General features: G+C 41.7%; 1 protein-coding gene and 1 non-coding gene across 5 annotated transcripts in view; one reads left to right on the top strand and one right to left on the bottom strand.

The window, feature by feature from the left end:
- LOC122645838 overlaps positions 1 to 20,839 on the bottom strand; it is a 64,858-nt gene that overhangs the window by 34,291 nt on the left and 9,728 nt on the right. For all 4 annotated transcript variants that reach the window (XM_043839223.1, XM_043839224.1, XM_043839225.1 and 1 more), the window contains exon 4: positions 80 to 243. In XM_043839223.1, coding sequence (XP_043695158.1) covers positions 80 to 243 — 164 coding nt within the window. The remainder of the gene's footprint in view (positions 1 to 79; positions 244 to 20,839) is intronic.
- Positions 683 to 769, top strand: LOC122646976. Its single transcript, XR_006330772.1, has one exon. It is a non-coding gene; the product is annotated as a small nucleolar RNA U31b (small nucleolar RNA).

The raw sequence follows: 20,839 nt of genomic DNA on the forward strand, positions 1-20,839 counted from the left end.
TTATGTGCTTCACACGCCATTTGAGAGTAACAATTCCAAAAATGTGAATATGTTGTTCATAATCATCTAAACTATCTACCTGTCTTTCTTTTGCAGAAATTGCTTTAAAGATCCATTAACCATGAACTCTGTCACAGTGGCGAGAGATCCATCAGGACCATCACGAACTATTCCATAGAAAGCCACAACATTTGGATGATGCAATGAACTCAGTATCAAAGCCTCCTTCCAGAAATCAGCAATCTATCAAGAAAAGCAAACAGAATAGGAGTTTAACATGGACTAGTAAAGTAAGAGAGTACTATAACAAAATATGCAAGGATATGCATAAGTTATGAGATCAATGAGTAGGATGCAAAGAAGAAGAAAAAAAAAACTTATTAGTAAAAGCTCTACTATTGCAAAAAAAAATAGGGTAATTTACACATACCACCCCTGAGGTTTAACTAAAGTATAATTATACCCCCCCAGTTTTGGATAATTCTGCGTACCCCCCTGAGGTTCACAAACATTAACACATACACCCATTCCGTCAGTTTATGACTAACAACGTTAAAAATATGATGTGAACTGACAAAATTGCCCTTGAAAAAAAAAAAACCTGCAACTCATTTCCCCAAATCGATTGGGGAAGATGTGTTGCAGGTATCCTTGTAGGAACACCATGGAAATCTGTTTGGAAGAACATGATGAAGTTACTTGTCGCCCCAGTCTTACATGCATCTATCGATGCTTGCTGGTGATTGACACTCTTATTCACGTCTGATTCTTCATCAATTCATCAACCCGCAAAACCAATCTTTGTTTTTAAGATCGAAAAAAATTTCTCATTTTCCGGGTTAGCCCTGTTTTTTTCCATCTGTGTTGTTTTATAGATTCAATGTATCTGGTACTTGCTTTTCCTGTTTCTCAATTTTAGTTTTTCTTCTAAATTTCTATTGCAATCTATGATGAATAATTGATCTATTGAGGGAACAATGATTCTCAACTATATGATCTTTTATCAACTGAGATTGCAGATTTTCTACTTCTTTTTTTGCCCTCCTTTTTCGTTTGGTTTTGTTTATGAGAAACTCGGATTCTTACTTTAATGTTTTCCGGATTCTTCTTATAATTTTAAAGTTCTGTTGCAATCTATTCTGTATATGACCTTTTATCAACTGAGATTGCAGATTTCTACCTCTTTGTTTGCCCTCCTTTTTAGTTTGGTTTTGTTTAGGAGATTGCAATCTATTTTGAAAATTGACAAGTCTCTAACGAGGAAACGATGGCTTAAGTATGACGATTTCTCTGTTGAGATTGCAGGTTTTTCATTTTCCTTTTTGGAAACGACGGCTTAAGCGGCTCTTGGGATCTTCAGGTTCACAGAAACAGACAACCCTCATCTATCCCAATTTCCCCAAAACTTGAAACCCTAAACCCATTTCCTAATATTCGATATGGCAAACCTCCTATTAAAATCATGAACCTTCTTCAACAACATCTGCGCTAGCACAAGCTACCAGCAAGGAAGGTCTATCCATCAGGCCGTTCAAGAATGCAATCAGTGGGTGGTGGTGGTGGTGGCTGTGGCAATGGTGGGTGGTGGTGGTGTAAAAGAAGAAGAGGATACATGCTTATCATGCCTGAATATCGTTAGGAATGAGTTCCCATGAAATCGGTGTAGATTTCCATGGTGTTCCCTATAAGGATACCTGCAACTCATCTTCCCCAATCGATTTGGGGAAGATAAGTTGCAGTTTTTTTTTGTTTTTTTTTTTTGCAAGGGCAATTTTGTCAGTTTACGTCATATTTTTAACGTTGTTAGTCATAAACTGACGGAATAGGTGTATGTGTTAACGTTTGTGAACCTCAGGGGGGTAAGCAGAATTATCCAAAACTGGGGGGTATAATTATACTTTCGTTAAACCTCAGGGGTGGTATGTGTAAATTACCCAAAACAATAATGCAAGGAAAATACTTTGGTCAAGAAAGATCATTGGCCAGCAGATGAGTTAAACAAGGACTACAAAAGTAGAGTATGACACAATAAGTTCCAAAGAGATGTATTGCACTACAAGATCAATGAATAAAATGACAGAATATGAGAGAACTTCTAAAATAAGAGCTGTACTAAAAGGTTACTCATTTCAAGCATGAAACTAATTGTTGTTTAATATCGTCCTTATACCTATAGTGTCTAGGTTCATTATGCACATGTTAAAAGTGTTAGTTGAGTGTTAAGCAAGTCTTCCATATTTGTAATATTTTAAGATTATAAATAAAGGCATGGCCACTATCTCATTGACAAGCCAGTATTCACGGAATTCAACATGGCATCAGAGCCAAAAATATTCCAGGAATATGGGAATTAATTTTTCCTTTTTTTCTTTCTTTCTTTCTAGGTCCAAGATTCTACCGTAAAGAAGAGCATCACCAGCCCCTCTACCACCTAGCGCCACCTCCGCCAAGGCCTCCACCACCTTCCGCCTCCTCTACCAAGTCCCCCCAGACCCTCCACCACTTACCGCCACCTCCGCCAGGCTCCGACAGCCTCTCTACCACCTCCGTCAGGCCCCACAGCCCTCTTCTACCTTTTCTGCCACCTCCCACCAGTCCCGCAGGCCTCTCGCCTTCTTTTTCTCTTGCGCGAGAGGCTTCTACCTTGCTGCCATTTTTCTAAACCCCCTTGGTGGTGAGTTGACTCCCACCGAGGGTTTTTTTTTACCTTTCCTCCATATGTTCTGATTTTTTGGGGGGGTTTATTTCTGAGTTTTTTTTCTACCAGCCACCATGCCTGACCCTTCCGAGATCTCTTCTGCCTCCTCTGGTTTTGATGGTTCATCGCAATGTGACTTTATTCCGCTTCTGCTGAATCCTATCAAGTTAAATGGCAGCAATTATCTTTTATAGTCTCACTCTTGCTTGTTTGCGATTGGCTCCCGTGGTCTTTCTGGATACATCACGTAGGTTAGGCCTGTTGAGGCTGGTACTGCACAAAATCGATGAACAAATTTCAACTTCCTGATTATGTCCTATTTGGTTAATTCCATGGATCAAGACCTTGCTGGGCGTTATCTCCTTCTTGATTCGGCTGCAAAAATTTGGAAGACTGCCAAGGACACTTATTCTCAGGTTGGGAATGCCGTCCAATGTTACGAACTGCAACAGAAGATTCATTCCACCAAGCAGATGGAATTGTCCCTTTCTTAGTATTACAATACCATGTGTACCATAAGGCAGCAGTTAGATTTTCTGGGCACCTTCACTGCAACCACTGATGTTGATGCCACGGCCTACCGCAAGTGGGAGGATGGTTTAAGAGTATCTGATTTCTTGGCCGGCCTGAATATTGAATTTGATCATATACGGGCCAACATTTTGAATCGGGATCCCCTCCCAACTCTTGAACAGACATATGCGATTCTTTCGGCTGAGGCAGCCGACGTACAGCCATGGTTCATCTTGTTACTCGGGAACGATTGGCCCTTATTTCTGGTTCCCAATCTTCTCGTAGAAATTCTTCCCGTTCTGCTAGCACTGACCGAACATCTGGTGATCGCCCTCCCATTAAATGTGATCACTGTAGGAAGGAATGGCATACCAAGAACCGATGTTGGAAGCTTCATGGTCGCCCTGCTGATACTCGCAGGCGAGGGAAGGGTGGTTCCAATCGGCCCAGTAACACCCATGCTTATCAAGCAGCTCCTGAAGAACAGCCTGATCAATCAATTTCCCAACTTCAAGCTGATCTGCAAAATCTACGGGATATGGTGAATCGCTTGGACACATCTTCTTCGACATCTGTCTCTCCTTCCATGGCTGCCTCGGCTCTGTCTCTGCTTACCCATCCCATTACATCCTCTTCCACAGGTATTTCATTTGGTGGGAACTGCACCTCAGTCATGCTCAATTCCTGGGTAATTGACTCAGGGGCAACCGATCATATGACAGGTTCCGCATCCTTTTTTTCCAAATATTTTCCTTTATCTGGTCATAATAAGGTTCGTGTTGCTGATGGGTCTCTTTCTCCTATCTCGGGAAAGGGATCTGTGCAATGCACTTCCTCTCTTAGTCTTTCCTCTGTATTGCATGTCCCGAAATTTACTACTAATTTGCTTTCCATTAGTAGCCTAACCAAGGATTTAAACTGCAAAGTAACTTTCTTCCCCAACCATTGTTTGTTTCAGGACTAGGCAACGAACAGTACGATTGCATGTGGTAACGTGGTTGGTGGTCTGTACTTACTTGATAGTTCACGGGCAGCTTTGACATCTCAGCCTGTGTGTTCTGATTTTGATTCTACACTTTTTGAATTGAATAACTGGCATCGTCGTTTGGGTCATCCACCGATTGGTGTTTTATCTCATTTATTTCTTAGTTTGGTGAAAATATGTAATAAACATAATATTTCTTGTGATGCTTGCACTTTGGTAAAGGAAACTCGAAGTAGTTTTCCTATTTCTGATAATCGAAGTTTGAGTCCTTTTGGTTTGATACATTCTGATCTCTGGGGCCCTGCCCGATGTGTTTCTACCTCTGGGTTTTGATGGTTTGCCACTTTTATTGACTGTTTTAGCTAGACAACTTGGGTATACTTGATGCATAGCAAAAGTAATGTCTTCACGTGTTTTACTCTTTTCCACAAAATGGTCCAAACACAATTCGATGCCAAAGTGAAGATTCTCCGCTCAGATAATGGGAAAGAATAAATGGATGTTGGCTTTCGCTCATACTTGGACAGCCATGGAATCATACATCGGATTTCATGTGTTGACACTCCGGCTCAAAATGGAGTGGCTGAACGCAAGAACCGACATCTTTTGGAGGTTGCACATTCTCTTATGTTCACTATGGTTGTTCCAATGCGTTTTTGGGGTGATGCTATTCTTATAGCTGCTTATCTTATCAATCGGCTTCCTTCCCGAGTGTTAGATGGTTGCTTCCCTTTGGACACTCTGTTGGGAAATCCACTTTTGTGGTTCCTCCAAAGGTCTTTGGTTGTGTCGTGTTTGCCAGAAATCACCATGCACACGGCAAGTTTGACCCTAAAGGACTACCGTGTGTTTTTCTTGGTTACTCTGCTACCCAGAAGGGGTATAAGTGCTAGCATCCTCCTACTTGGAACGTGTTTGCCACTATTGATGTGGTGTTCCGCGAATTTGAAGCTTACTTTAACCAGCCGGCACCTCTACAGGGGGAGCTTTTAAGTGGTGAAGAGGTCCCGCTGATCACTCCTCTGGATATTGAAGTTCCTACAATGGAGGATGTCTCTGTTGAATTAGAAGATGGAGTTACAAGTCAGGAACAACAAGTGCAGACTGAGCAACAACCGATTCAGGGGGAGAACAATATACAGACCTACTCTCGGGGAACTACTGATTTTCCTTTGCATGGCCCTCGGTACAAAGAGACCACCACCACTGCTCCTACTCAATCGGCATCTATTCCTGCCATTCCTGTTCCTAATCATATTTCTGGTAAGCTTCCTCTTTGATCCCAGTCATGATTTACCTATTGCTGTTCAAAAACCAAAGAGGAGTTGTACACAACATCCTATTTCCAACTTTGTATCATACAACTCTCTCACTCCTGCTTTCCGTGCCTTCGTATCTTCTTTATCCTCTGTTTCCATCCCTAACAATTGGCAGGAAGCAATAGCTGAACAGAAATGGAAGGATGCAATGAACGAAGAAATGCTTGCCTTTGAGAAGAACAAGACCTAAGATTTGGTGAGTCCTCCCCTAGGGAAGAAACCCGTTGGTTGTAAATGGGTCTTTGTTGTGAAGCACAAGGTTGATAGCTCAGTGGAAAGATACAAAGCAAGACTAGTTGCCAAAGGGTTTACTTACCCAAGGAATTGACTATCAAGAGACCTTTGCCCCTATAGCAAAGATGAATATTGTGCGAATTATCATCTCTTGTGCTGCAAATAAAGGTTGGGAACTCCAACAACTTAATGTGAAGAATGCCTTCCTGCATGGAGACCTGGCACTCTAGAAGAAGATGTTTACATGGAGATACCTCCAGGTTTTACTTCCCCAAAGACACAAGGAAAGGTATGCAAATTGAAGAAAGCTCTGCATGGTTTAAAACAGTCACCAAGGGCTTGGTTTGGCCGGTTCCATAAGGCTATGATTGCTTGTGGGTATAAACAGAGCAATGCTAACCATACTTTGTTTGCTAAAAGAATGGGACAGCAAGTGACAATTTTGATTGTCTATGTTGATGACATAGTAATCACGGGCAACAATGCACAGGAAATCCAGAAGCTAAAGACTTATTTGGGCACTGAATTTGAAGTCAAAGATTTGGGCAGGTTAACGTACTTCTTGGGGATTGAGGTTTACTATTCAGCCAAGGGCATATCTCTCTCTCAGAGAAAATATACCTTGCATTCGTTGAGTGAAACAGGGATGCTTGGGTGTAAACCAGCAAATACCCCTCTTGAGCCCAACACGCACTTGAAGAGTAAGGAAGGTGATCCAGTGGATTAAGGGTAGCTATCAGAGGTTAGTTGGCCGATTGATATACCTTTCAAATACCCGACCAGATATCACATTTGCTGTGAGTGTTATAAGTCAATACATGCATGATCCTCACTCCTCTCACTTGGAGGCAGCATATAGAATACTTCGCTACCCAAGTCAGCTCCTGGAAAAGGAGTCTTGTATTCTCCGCATAACCATCTCCGGATAGAAGCCTACACAGATGCAGATTGGGCCGGCAACCCTGATGACAGGAAGTCAACGTCTGGATATTGCACATTTGTTGGAGGTAATTTGACTACTTAGAGAAACAAAAAACAAGTGGTTGTAGCCCGATCAAGTGCTGAAGCTGAGTTTAGAGCTATGACACAGGGTATTTGCGAACTTCTATGGCCTAAGGGACTTCTTCAAGAGTACTGATCTTCCAATACGGCTCTACTGTGACAGCAAGTCGGCAATCAGCATTGCTCACAACCTAGTGAGATTGACCAGCACTTTATCAAGGAGAAATTGGAACAGGGAATTATTTGTATTCCGTTTGTCAAGTCTAGTGAACAGCTGGCTAATATCCTTACCAAAGGAATCAACACGAAGTTATTTTTGCATACTGTAAGCAAGTTGGGCATGTCTGATATGTATGCTCCAACTTGGGGGGGGGGAGTGTTGTAATATGGGTTCAAGGGTAATATCATCCTTGTACCTATAGTGTCTAGATTCATTATGCACATGTTAAATGTGCTAGTTGAGTGTTAAGCAAGTCTTCCATATTTGTAATATTCTAAGATTATAAATAAAGGCATGGCCACTGTCTCATTGACAAGCCAGTATTCACGGAATTCAACACTCATTTAAGAGAATATTAAGGCGAAAATAAGTAACGAACATTGCACATAAAGCTTCTAGTAGCATACAAAAGATATACATCTTTTCTTAATGAAATTATTAGGAAATATGTAAACTGAACATGACACAGAGTATCAGATGGAGCAGAAGGAAGAATTGTCAATTGAGTACAAAATTTGAAGCATTAGAAAAAATCCAAAGGCATCTGCATGCATAGTTGTCAAGGCGCTAGGCGATCCAAGGCGTTCGAGGTCCTCCATAAGCGCTTAGGTGCTTAGGCGGTGCCTAAGCGGAACCTAGACGGCCTAGATCACGTTCCAATATTATTTTTTTAATATATCATTTATATGTGGTGAAACAATCAACACACACATTTGGTTTATATGTTCTTGGAATTGGTCATTTTCAAGTATACCTAGTCTCACATTTGGTTTAAACTGTTCTTATAAAATATGATATTATGAATAAGTAATTAACCAGCTCTCGATTTAGAGAAATGTTCTTGTTCCCTAAGAAATTTGATTGATCCAATGATTTTATTTTTACTTGAAACTTTTTGTATTAGGTAGAGCACAAAACCAGCTTTCCAACAAATGCAAGATTCCTTAAATCTGATTTATGTTGAAGGAGTTATGTTCCGGTCAAACCTTATTTGGTGTGCGTGAATGCTGTCAAAATCGCTCTGAATGAAAATATTTTTTAGATAACAAAATATATGAATATTTTACCGCAGTTTTGTTTTTTAGCAATGTTTTACCATATTAAGATTTATGGAATTTTTATATTTGAGAAAACCCCCAACATTAGAAAGTTGAAAATTTCACCTACCACCCAAAATCCAGTTTTTGTTCTTGAACTCATAACTTATAGGGGGTTGAGTTTTTTTTTTTGGGTGAATAAGAAATTCATTACCAAAGAGGGAAAAAATATAGGGACCCTAAAGGGGAGCAACAAAACAAAGAATCAAGAACCTAGTCCTCACAAGGGAGAACTAGAACCAACAAGAGAGACAGAAGATAGGCCCCAGGAGACAACAATACGTCTGTTCCTTGGGGTATCAAGACACGAGGAAGGAGGGACAGACGATAATTTCACCTTAATTTCAAAGGAAATGGAATCCCAAATCTGCTGAAAGGACCTAGAGTTGGTGGTCCATTTCCTCAAATTACACTCCATCCAAACATGATTTAGGGTAGCACAAAAAGCAAGCTTTCCAACCGTGTCACAAATAGAGGACCCTGCAAAAGTCATGTCGATCCAGATCCATTCGCAAGAGAAGGGCAGAATTCTTCTAGGGGCCGGCCAACATTTTGCCAAGATGCCCTTCCAAATTGCTTTCGCAGTAGGGTACTCAAAGAAGAGATGATCCGAATCTTCCTCACAGTTCCAGCAAAGACAACAAGAGGTCGAAACTGGGATATGCCGGTGGCGCAGGAAAGCAAGAGTTGGGAGACATGTGGAGAAGATCCTCCAAGCGGTGAAGCAATGCCGAGGGATATGATGTTTGAACCAAAGAAGCTTTCTCCATGGAGCTAATTGACCTTTTTTACGAATAAGATCCCAAGCTGATTTGGTGGAGGAGGAGGAGGTTGAATTGCTTGCCAACCAAGTAACACAGTCACCTCGACCCAGGAGTTTTCTGGAAATGGAGGGAAGCTCATTCCAGAAGTGAGCAAGCTCCGGAGAGGAGGTAGAAGGAGGGGACCATCCACCATGCTGATCGAGAATGTCTGCAACCAAGGAGAGCCTGTGAAGACCAGAGGCGTAAATGGTTCTTAGGGTTATCGAGTGAATGAGAATCCCCCGCGGGTGCTAGTGATCAAGCTAGATATAGGATGATAAGCCATCACCAATCTGAGAGTGAATGTTGCGAAGAGCAAGGTGGCGGAGTTCCAGGATCTTGCGCCAAATCCAGGAAGAATCTGAGGAAGCTGAAGCCGTCCAGATGGAGTCTTGCCGAAGAGGGCCCGAGTAGATCTAGTCAACCCAGATGCTTTTCTGCTTTGAGGCTATCTTCCAAGAGTTTGATGATACCAGCGAGATTCACTTCTTTGATTCTTCTAATACCCAAGCCGCCCTCTTTCTTTGGAAGACACACATCAGCCCAGCGACTAGGATGCAGGAACCTAGAGGAGTCATTGCCCTTCCAGAGGAAGGAGGCCAGAAGAGTTTCCACAGACTTGATAGTAGCTTGGGGAAGCCCAAAACAGCCCGACCAGTAGATATAGGAAGATTCCAAGACTGATCTGATAAGGACCAATCTGTCTGCATAAGAGAGAAGCCAACCCTTCCAAAGCTGAAGTCTTTTGCGGATGATATTAAGCATCAGGGAACAGTGGTGAGCGGAGAGCCTAGCAGGAATCAAGGGGAGCCCAAAATACTTGACAGGAAGGTGTCCCTCTATAAAACCAGATCTGTCAATGAAAGCCACCTTGTTCGGATCAGAAACCCCAGCAAAGAAAAGCAGAGACTTTGCAGGGTTAATGCGGAGTCTTGATAGCACATGAAAGTGCTGAAGGCAAAGCAAAGCCGAATCTAGAGAAGCAATGGAAGCCTTTGAGAAAATCATCAGGTCGTCAGCAAATGCCAAATGAGTCAGCTCTAGAGCTCTACACTTGGGCAAAGGAGAGATGAAGTGCTGATCAGTGCTTATTTGAATTTTCCTGGAGAGGCCCTCAACAGCCAAGGTGAACAAGTAAGGGGAAAGGGGGCAGCCTTGACGAATCCCCACTGTAGCATCAAAGTACCCCGCCGGGCTGCCATTGACTAAAACAGAAAACCTTGGGGAGGAGATACAGGCCTGAATCCAGTTGACAAAGATAGCCGGGAACCCCATTAAGGTCAAAACTTGCCGGATGAAATCCCACCTAAGGGAATCGAAAGCCTTGTGGATATCAATCTTCAGAAGAATAGCAAGAGAGTGATTTTTCCTATCAAACCCTCTGACAATGTCTGGCAAGGAAGAATGTTGTCCGAGATGTTTCAACCAGGGATGAAGGCAGATTGTTTGTCACTGACAAGAAGGTCCACTACACTTTTAAGCCTCCTAGCAAAAATCTTAGAAATGAATTTGTAGAGCAGGTTGTAGAGAGCAATGGGCCTGAAGTCATTCATAGTGGCTGCTCCCTCCTTTTTGGGGATAAGGCAGAGAAAAGTGTGATTGATGCCCTTGACCTGGTTAGGGTTGTAGAAGAAACTTTCAATAGCTGCAATGAGATCTTGCTTGATGATGTCTCAAGTAGCTAAGAAAAAACCCATACTAAACCCATCCGGACCCGGAGCACCTGACACCTTCAAGGAATGGATGGCTGCCACAATTTCATCTTCTTTGGGAATGGAGCTCAAAGAACCAAAGGAAGCCAAGGGAATGAACTTGTTGAGCAAGCCATTGAGTTTTTATCCTTTTGGAATTTGATTTTTTAACTATTTTTGTTGGATTCAAATAGGAGGGTATTTACTTATTTATGAATAATATCTTAAGTAAATTAAATGATATTTGGCATAAATAAGTGCCAAAACCTGGTTGATAACAATTAAACCAATGCAAGGCGCCCTACAATAAGGCGGCAGCCGCCTAGGCACCTAGAAATCCGCCTAGACGACTAAGCGCCGCCTAAGCGACGCCTTGACAACTATGCTTGCATGTGTACAGACAGACACAGAGTAACACAATTCATAGTTTCTTTAAAGTTTGCAAGGAAAAATTGACTAAAGAGTACTGGTATAATTCAAAAGATTAGTTAGGACCAGTACATCAGTCACTACAAAAGCCTTTTTTTTTTTTAAATTTGTTTGTACTTACAAAAGATTAAGACAAACACGGAAGCTAATGGTGGTTTGCAAGGATATGTTAGTCATTTGAAAATAAACAATCCTGTCTCTCGTCCTTATTAGAAGTCGAAGATAAAAGCATGCAAGCGCAAGAGACATCACGAGTCTTCCTCCCACCCCCAAATCCCCTATAAGTTATGTAGGGTGGTTATTAAAGGAAGAAACGTAGATATAAAGAAAAGAATAGAAGGTAAAAACGAGGTGTTAGTAATTAGAAAGAGAGAGAGAGGTAGACTGATGTAGATCACAAGTCCATATGTACCTGCAGGAAGAAGCCCCAAAACCAGCCCAGCAAGTTTGTGGGATTCGACTGCTGTGAGAGGCAGCCTGGTCTGATGATGTGGCAAGTTTTTGTTAGTTCAATGGAGCATCACCTAAGGCAGCTCCAGCCCAAAGAGAAGCATGAAGAAGATAAGAGACCAAGACAGAAATTTAAAAAAAAAAGAAGAAGAAGTTACTGAACAGTACCCGAGTTACTGTTCACGTGGACACTGATTTGGGGGCACATATGGACAGCTTTGTTCCTATTTTTGTTTGGGTATGACCGAGATGCAATGCCCACCAAATGGAATACCTGTGGAAGGATTGGTCGAATGATTAGAAGGCAAAGAAACAGCCGAAGCAGCCAATGAAGAAGATGTGTCCAATCGAATCATCATGTCCCTGAGATTTTGGAGTTCAGCCACAACTTGTGAAAGAGATTGGTCAGTGGGCTGCTTGTCAGTAGATGCCTGATTTGCAAGGGCATTGTTGGAACGATTTGATCCATCCTTCCCATGCCCATGTGTATCTACAGGGCGACCACGAAGCTTCCAACAGTGGTCCTTGGTATGCCAGTCCTTCCCACAGTGGTCACATTTAGTAGGGGGCAATCACCAGTCACACGATAACCACCAATACCACAGGAAGAGTTCCCACGAGAAGTCGGTTGAGAGCCAAAAAGGAGAGCCAATCTGTCCTGAGTGATGGGATTAACCATGGTTGTACGCCTATTGTCCTCAGCCGCGAGAATCGCTCAAGCTTGCTCAAGAGTGGGTAGAGGATCACGATTCAGTATATTTGCCCTGATCTGATCAAATTCAATATTGAGGCCAGCCACAAAATCAAAGACCCGTAAACCATCTTCCCACTTCCGGAAAGCCGTGGCATCAACATCACAGGTTGCAGTGAAGGTCCCCAAAAAATCCAATTGTTGCCACATAGTGCACATCTTATTATAGTATTAGGAGAGAGAGAACTCCAACTGCTTTGTCGAGTGGATTTTTTGACGGAGTTCATAACATTGGGCGGCATTCCCTACTTAAGAGTAGGTGTCCTGGGCTGTCTTCCAGATCTTAGCAGTCGTATCAAGAAGAAGGTAGCGGCCAACAATTTCTTGGTCCATGGAATTAACCAGATAAGACATGACCAAGAAGTTAAAATTCATCCACCTATCTTGTGCAAGACCAGCATCGGTAGGCCTGACAGTTGTCGCGGTGATGTAGCCAGAGAGACCATGGGAAACAATAGCAAACAAACAGGAACGAAACCACAACAGATAGTTGCTTCCATTTAATTTAATCGAGTTGATTGGAAACGGAAGAAAATCATGTTGCGAAGTGCCATCGGGGCCAAAGGAAGCTGATGTAATCTTGAAATGGTCAGGCATGGTGGCTGGTTAAAAAAAAATACTCCAACAGAAAAAATCCTCCAAAAAACTTTAAGGCATAGGGAGGCCAACAAACAGCCCTTGGTCACCAAGGGTGGAAAGGAGAAGGCGACAAAGGAGACGAAGGCTCCCACGAAAGAGAGAGAGAGAGAGAGGAAGGGCGAGAGGGTCGTGGGAGACTAGAAGGGAGGTAGAATGCTGGCGAAGAGCTGGCGGAGGTGGTGGAAGGCTGGCGGAATGCTGGCAGAAGGCTGACGGAGGTCAAGTGGTGGAGGTCGGTGGTGGTGCTAGGGCGAAATCACGAGAGAAAGAGAGAGAGAAAAAATTATGTCCCATATTCCCAAATGAATTCTTGCTCTGATACCATGTTGAATTCCATGTATACTAGCTTAGTCAGTGTGACTACAGCCATTCTTTATTTATAATATGAGAAGGAACATTCTAGAATAGGTACAAGGACAATATTACCCCTATGACAATTTTACCCTTGAACCCATATTACAACAAAAGGAAAAGGAGAAGAGACGAGCATACCTTCATAAGCTGCTGGAGGTTTATTTTATACCTCATCTTCAAGGATTCTCAAAGGATTTTTCATATATTTTATTGAGCAAGAACATTCCTACAAGAGGTATGTTGATCTACACTTTGTTCTAGTTAATTTTGAAGTGCAACATGGGGTTAGAGTAGGGTTTTGATGCTTGAGGTCATATTCTGAGTTTTGCATGGCTGAAGGCATGTTTTGTTCATAGTTTTATATGTATATTGATTTATCATAAGCTCAGGATCATGGTTTAGAAGCATGCAAATTCGGATTTGACAGGTGATGAGAGAGAAAATAGGATTTTGCCATGTTGACAGTATTTTCTAGGTTGGACAGAACAGCAGTCCGAGATTGTTCATGTTGTTGACCATAGTTAGGGATTGTTTCATGGTCTGAAATAATTATTGGGATTACATATATGTGTTTACATGATCTCTTGCAAATTTTATTACATTCTGAGTTCATTTATTATAGTAATAAATTTGTGCACCCAGACTGGTCATTGTCAGGGTGATACTCTGAACCCAAGATTGACGTTGAGAGCAGACATAGTTAGAAAAAGTATTTTGGGCTGATTTTTCTACTGTAACAACTTTGATTAGCCTTCTAACTATCCTCACTGGTTTGACTTGATTTGGATTCGGGAAAGGGGAGATATGATTTTTCTAAGTTAATGACACTCAGAATTCTGTCTCAGTCAAAACACTGTTCTTAAAGTGATTGGAAGCTTAACATAGAGAGAGTTTTGCGATGAGATTTTCTTATGGTATTGAGATATATGTATTGGCTTTCATTATAATCCAACTGAATTCACCATAGAATTCCAGAAGTATTTATTTTGTATGTTTCTTTCACTGGGGGCAGAATAGTGTTACAACAGAATTATGTAATGAAATGTGTATGATATAGAATGGAAAGGGGGGGGTTATATATTTGATCATATTAGGATAAATGATGTATAGTACTGATGTTGTATACCTACATACACATATTTATAGGTCTGTGACTTATTATATTGGAAAGGATCATTAGAGTTATTGAGGTAAGAGGAACATTATACCTTCTCATATATCCATGTGTGTATGATATGATGATATGATGTTGTAAATGGATCAACATGATGTTATCCATGTATCTATGGTTCCTATGTATGAAGTCATGGTGTTATGATGTATTAAAGTAAGAGGAACTATATACTCCCTCATCTAAGCATGTATTCATATAAATGAATGATGCAGATGCCAAGCTGTTTGGCAAGAAATATACCAAGGGCACTCATAGGAGAAGGGCTGGTTCACTTCACCAATCGATGGACCAACCCATTGTACCATAGGGCCAACCAACCTTGTGTTGGACTTGGGCCACCCAACAGGGCTGGGAGTTGCTGGGTCTCCCAATCCCAGATCAAGGGAACGATTTTGTCATTGTATTTTTTCAGTCTTCAAGCTGCACCGATGGAGACAACTTAAAGGATGGGGACCACAAGCTGTGAAGTTCAGCTGCACCTCTTAAGCCATCCAAATGGGTCCCACAAGGAGATGTGAAGACTTAGAAGATCAAATTTAGTTTCTATTCTTATGCAATATTTAGTTTCTAATTATGTTAAGTTTCTATTTCTTTTGTTACCTGAGGTGCAAGTATGACCCTCTATATATTGTAGAGGCTTCTAGAAGCCTCCCCACGATTTTTAGAAGATGAATGAAAATTGCTTTTGAGCACTGAAATTCTCTTTGTCAAGTTGAGCGACAATGAAGGGCAGAAGGAGCCTGGCTGAGAGAGCATAATCCACCTATCCCCCACTTTATATTTTCTTCTCTTCTCCATCTTCTCTTGCCATCGATCTCCTTGTGCTACTGTGTTACTGTGGTTACTATAACCACTGTGAAGATCATCCGAAGGCTGCTGCTGCTGTTCCCCAGTGCCCAAAGTATTGTTGCTTTTGCTGCTGCTGCTGTACCCATCGATTGAAGACTCTGCTGCTCCTGCGAGTTCTCCCTGCTGCAACATCAGAGTGGGATACTCCACATTCCTTCATCAAAACCTGCAGAGCTTTGGAGCATCACCTCACTCCATCACCCCCTTCATTCGATCCCCACTTCTACCCCATTCCATTGGCTGGAATCCTCCATATTCACAAACCTTCTATTTTCATTCCACCTTCATAACTTCACTTCCATCCATCAGAACTCACCAAAATTGCAGCAAAGCCTTCCCTCAATAGCCCTACACTCAATCCAAACTTGGTCCTCAACTGGTGGCTGGTTTGGCCTGCAGAATTTTACTTTCTAATTTGGTGTTGCTGCCATATCTTCCAATTCAACCATCAGAATCAAGTGAGACTTTCAGCAGTGCTTCTACTCCATACAAGCATCAATCGATCCAAGTTTTGTTGAGTTCCAGTGGCTGTTTGGTTTGATTTACTAAACCTTCTATTTCTGCCCTTGTTTCTATTTTGGATTTGTGGGTTACTTGGGACTAAATTCAACTTTTTTTTTTTAACCCGAACATTACCTGGGACCCGGAGAGCCCCTGAAATTTTATTGATAACCAAATAAATGAATAAAGAATACAAGGGGGGGACGTGCCACCTTACCCCGACCCAGAGGAGCAAACACTCTCGCCTCAAAGATGGACCCAAACCACACAATCAAAAGACAATTCAAGTTAAAATAAACCTATTTCCTTAGGACTGGCAAACCAGCCGTGTCTTCCAGGAGAATACGCTGTAAGCCCCCTGGCGGCTGGCTGCCAACGTGGAAAACGAGTTAGATTTTAGGTTGAGAAGGTAAGAAGACAGAAGGAAGAAGATGGAGGGGGAAGAAGATAGCAAGAGAATATTTAGGTTGTAATCGATTGTTTTGGAGAGACTTCTCCATACACCTATATTAATTCAAACATAATAAGGAGAGAATTACATCCACCTCCCTAGGGAGGTTACAAGAGAAATAAAGAAGAAAAACAGAATTACATAATAAGGCAACTAGTAATGAGACTAGTTCCTAAACTACCCCTGTTACATGCCTTCTAACACTCCCCCTTCAAGCTGGAGAATATATATCGTGCATTCCTAGCTTGCTTAGGAGAGTACTAAACTGAGGAGAGCCAAGAGCCTTGGTGAAGATATCGGTCAACTGATCACCAATCTTCACAAAACGTGTACAAATACAGCCAGAGTCAATCTTCTCCCTAATGAAATGCCTATCAACCTCAATGTGCTTAGTCCGGTCATGCTGAACAGGGTTGTGAGCAATACTGATGGCAGCCTTCTTGTCATAGTACAACCTCATGGGTCCTTCAGTGTCAGATCCCAATTCCTGAACAAGTCTTTTTAGCCAGATGAGTTCACACACCCCATGTGCCATAGCTCTAAATTCTGCCTCGGCACTAGATCTGGCCACAACATGTTGTTTCTTACTCCTCCATGTGACTAAGTTACCTCCCACAAAGGTACAATTTAGAGCTATGGCACATGGGGTGTGTGAACTCATCTGGCTAAAAAGACTTGTTCAGGATGTAACTTAGTCACATGGAGGAGTAAGAAACAGCATGTTGTGGCCAGATCTAGTGCCAAGGCAGATTTTAGAGCTATGGCACATGGGGTGTGTAAACTCATCTGGCTAAAAAGACTTGTTCAGGAATTGGGATCTGACACTAAAGGACCCATGAGGCTGTACTGTGACAACAAGGCTTGCAAGGAGAAGTATCAACTTCAAACAAGAGGAAAGGCCTCACAAAGGCTGTGCATACACATCCCTCAACCAAAAGAGCGTCAAACTGCCGCTCACATGCAAGAAAAAAAAATGGCTAAACACTCTAGGGTTTACCTGGGCAGAACAGAGGATCCCACAAAAGAAACAAATCTGCTCATATGGCTTCTTCAAACAGCAAGGAAGAACATAGCCATCATAATAGGTGTCCTAGGGTGATGCAAATGAACCAAACCAAGACACAAAAACAATCCGAGAAAAGGGAAGAGAAAACCTGCAACCTGAACCTGGCGAAACTTGTAGCAGCAGCTATGTGAGATCCAAATCTTCAAAACAGCTCAAGTAGATCCTTCAATCATCAAAAGAGGCTAGAATGAGCCTATTCCATACTTAAGCAAAGCTGTACACAGGAATCTCCTCTTTGGAATCCTTAGACACAAAGGATTTCAAAGAGAAGAGAAAGAATGGAAACAGGGACTGAACACGACTCTCAAACCTTGAGCCTGCTCTGATACCAAGTTAGATTTTAGGTTGAGAAGGTAAGAAGAGAGAAGGAAGAAGTTGGAGGAGGAAGAAGATAGCAAGAGAATATTTAGGTTGTAATCGATTGTGTTGGAGAGACTTCTCCATACACCTATATTAATTCAAACATAATAAGGAGAGAATTACATCCACCTCCCTAGGGAGGTACAAGAGAAATAAAGAAGAAAAAAGAATTACATAATAAGGCAACTAGTAATGAGACTAGTTCCTAAACTACCCCTGTTACATGACTTTAACAAAACGGAGGACGAACCAGAATCACAGGCAAGGTTCGCCATCCAATCAGCTGCCCTGATACTTTCCCTAATTTAACCTAATTTAGTCTTACATTAACGAATGTTTGATGTTGTATAGTCATATATGGGTATAAGATGGTAGGACTGATGATATGCACTGATGTCATATAAAATGAACATGTTTATGATTAAATAACATGATAGTTTCAGGTATGGATGAATGTGGGAATACAAGCATGCTATGATAATCAATGCCATAATGTTCCTGTACGATTTCCAGCATGGTTTTTCTTACATCTAGAGGGTGATGTGAATTTTGTGAAAATGGCAATTAATGTAAAGGAATGGAAAAGGCTTTGGGTTATACGGGATAGACTTATCTGAAACCCTTTCCAACAAAGGTTAGGTGTTGGATGAGACACATTATGGTTACAGCCTCGCCCGCCAGCAAGATGCCCAATGGTGCCGACTGGATGATCTGGTGCTCCGTTGAATAGTATAGGATATGATGTGGCAAGGATTCCTCTTTTAGAGATGCCCAGTTGGCCAGCTGGATGGTTTCATGCTCTGGTGACTGGCACAGGATATGTATGCCACCCTAGGGAACAACATACAGCCGACTAGTGTAATGGGGCAAAGGAAAGGCTCCGTTTGATCAACGGAGTGTTCTCACCCATATGTTTGGCTGTTTGCGCAATTCTCAGAATGACTTACGAATTTCATCTATGGTTTGAGGTTTAAGTTTTTAAGAAATGATTTTCATGTTTTTTTTTAGTTACCTGCTACTTTGTATGCTTTGTATATGTGGGGATGTATGTGTTTTTTTTTAACGGGTTTGCAAGTCACTGTGTTATATATACCTCACAGAGATCAGTAGAAACACATGAGATGGGTGATGATGGCTTGAGCATGGGGTTATGATATTTTACTTCGATTTTTATTCTATCTGTTTCTGTTATTTGACTTTTGAAGGTTGTAATAATTTATTAGGAATTCAGCCACCAGTAGACCATTACGCTGGAATTTGAATGATTAAGATCATGAGTTTGAATGTTTTGCAAAAGTTTTTATTTGAATAAAATTTTTATTTTTATTTTTTTGGTATTATTGAGAGATTGTTTCCATGAGAAGTAGGGAAATGGATCTTAGACCTTTGAGTTGGGTGTTAGAAGGGTAGAAAGGGCATTCACCCTTCTCGGGATTAGCGTCAAGGAATCTGGCGCTAATACCGAGAAGGGTTCCCTCTCTTCCCTTCTTTTGTTTTTCTGGTTTCCCTTCATGTCCCTGTACAGGATCAAACCTAATATATGAGATATTTTCTGGGTTCTCACATTAACGAGAGTTCAGCTTGCTCTCTCCTCTTCTTCTTCTTCTTCTTCTTCTTCTTCTTCTTTTTCTTCTATTTCTCTGCTACTAACATGGTATCAGAGCAAATCTGATCAAGAAGGACTCGCTTCCATTCCCTTCTCTCGGTCCCTTTCTTGTTTCTACAATCGATAGAAGAAAGTGTGGTAAACTCAATCAGGTTTTGAAGACTTTAGGGTTCTTCTCTGTCGCAAGGGGTACCTTACCCCAGTTCTGAAGTTTTGAAGGGTTTTGAAGGCTGCTATGATGGGTTTAAAGACATCAGTCAAGACTCAATCTCAGGTTCGATGTCTTTTGCATTAATTTATGGTTGATTGGATCGATTTTTGTCCTGTTTTTTGGTGTCTTTACCTTGATATCGATCTTGTGAATTGATTGTTTGGAACTGATATGCTGCTGGATTGATCTTGGCATTGATATCGATTTTTAGATCGATTTTTATGGGACTGTTATGCTGTTGGTTTGCTCTTATATATGTTTGAGTCAACGTTATTGATTTTTCTGGGCCGTGTACTATTCGGTTGGTCTGCTATACACTTTCTGGTGGTTCTTTAGTGCCTATTTGTGCTTCGGTTGACTTGCTGCCTCTATTTCTGGTGATTGTTTGAGGGCTGTTATTGTTTATTTGGTATTTTCTTGGTCTCCCTTTTTGGTGGCATTCATGAGTGAGACATCGAAGGATACCAAGATTGTGACTGAAGTGGTATCCTCATCACCAAATTTTCTGACCTCTAAGAAGTTGGAAGGCAGTCAGAATTTTCAGCAATGGCACAAGATTGTGTCCCTGGTTCTCACGGGTAGGGGTGAGAAACATCACTTGACTGGGAAGAAACCTGATAGAATGGATGCTACTACTGGGGAGGTTACTGATGCCCATATCTTGGACCAGATGTTGAACTCTATAGATAGTAATATCGTAGATCTTGTGACTCACATTGATACTGTTAAAGAACTATGGGATTATCTAGCTGTTTTGTATTCTGGACACAATAATCTCTCTAGGATTTATAAGCTGTCCCAAGAGTTTTATCGGTTTGATCGGAAGGGTTGTCCTCTGACCCAACATTTTGCTGACTTTAAGAGAATGCATGAAGAACTGAAAGCCTTGCAGCCCATTACATCTGATGTGACATAAATGCAACAACAACGTGAGAAGTTGGCGGTTATGAGCTTCTTAGGCAGCTTAGGCCCAGAGTTCGAATCTGTTCGATCTCAAATCCTTGGAGGTGTTACAGTTCCATCTCTTGCGGATACCTTTTCTCGGGTTCTCTGTGTGTCTCGCAACACAACACAAGTTTCTTCTGGTGATAGCACTGCCCTTGTGAGTAGTGGCCGCAGTGGGGGCCGTCAGTTTGCTAAAATTCCCCCGACTGCAATACCTGTTAGTACCAAGGTACTAAAACTCGGAACTCGGTACCAACTCGGCCCTTGGAAAAACCGAGTCGCGTTGAGATCTCGCCAAGTTGGTGCATTTTTTTTTTCGACTCGAAGCCACAACTTGATGGGTTTTAGACCTAGTTTGGATCTGAAACTTGGTATTCAACCTATTTTAGGCCATTTAAACACAATGGCACTATCAGATTTTGCAAAAACAACGTCCAAATATGAGTTTCACTTCGGACCATAAGTTGGTAGGCGACGATGTACTAAAATAC

The sequence above is a fragment of the Telopea speciosissima genome, chromosome 11 (genome assembly GCF_018873765.1).
Source record: "Telopea speciosissima isolate NSW1024214 ecotype Mountain lineage chromosome 11, Tspe_v1, whole genome shotgun sequence".
NCBI lineage: Eukaryota > Viridiplantae > Streptophyta > Magnoliopsida > Proteales > Proteaceae > Telopea > Telopea speciosissima.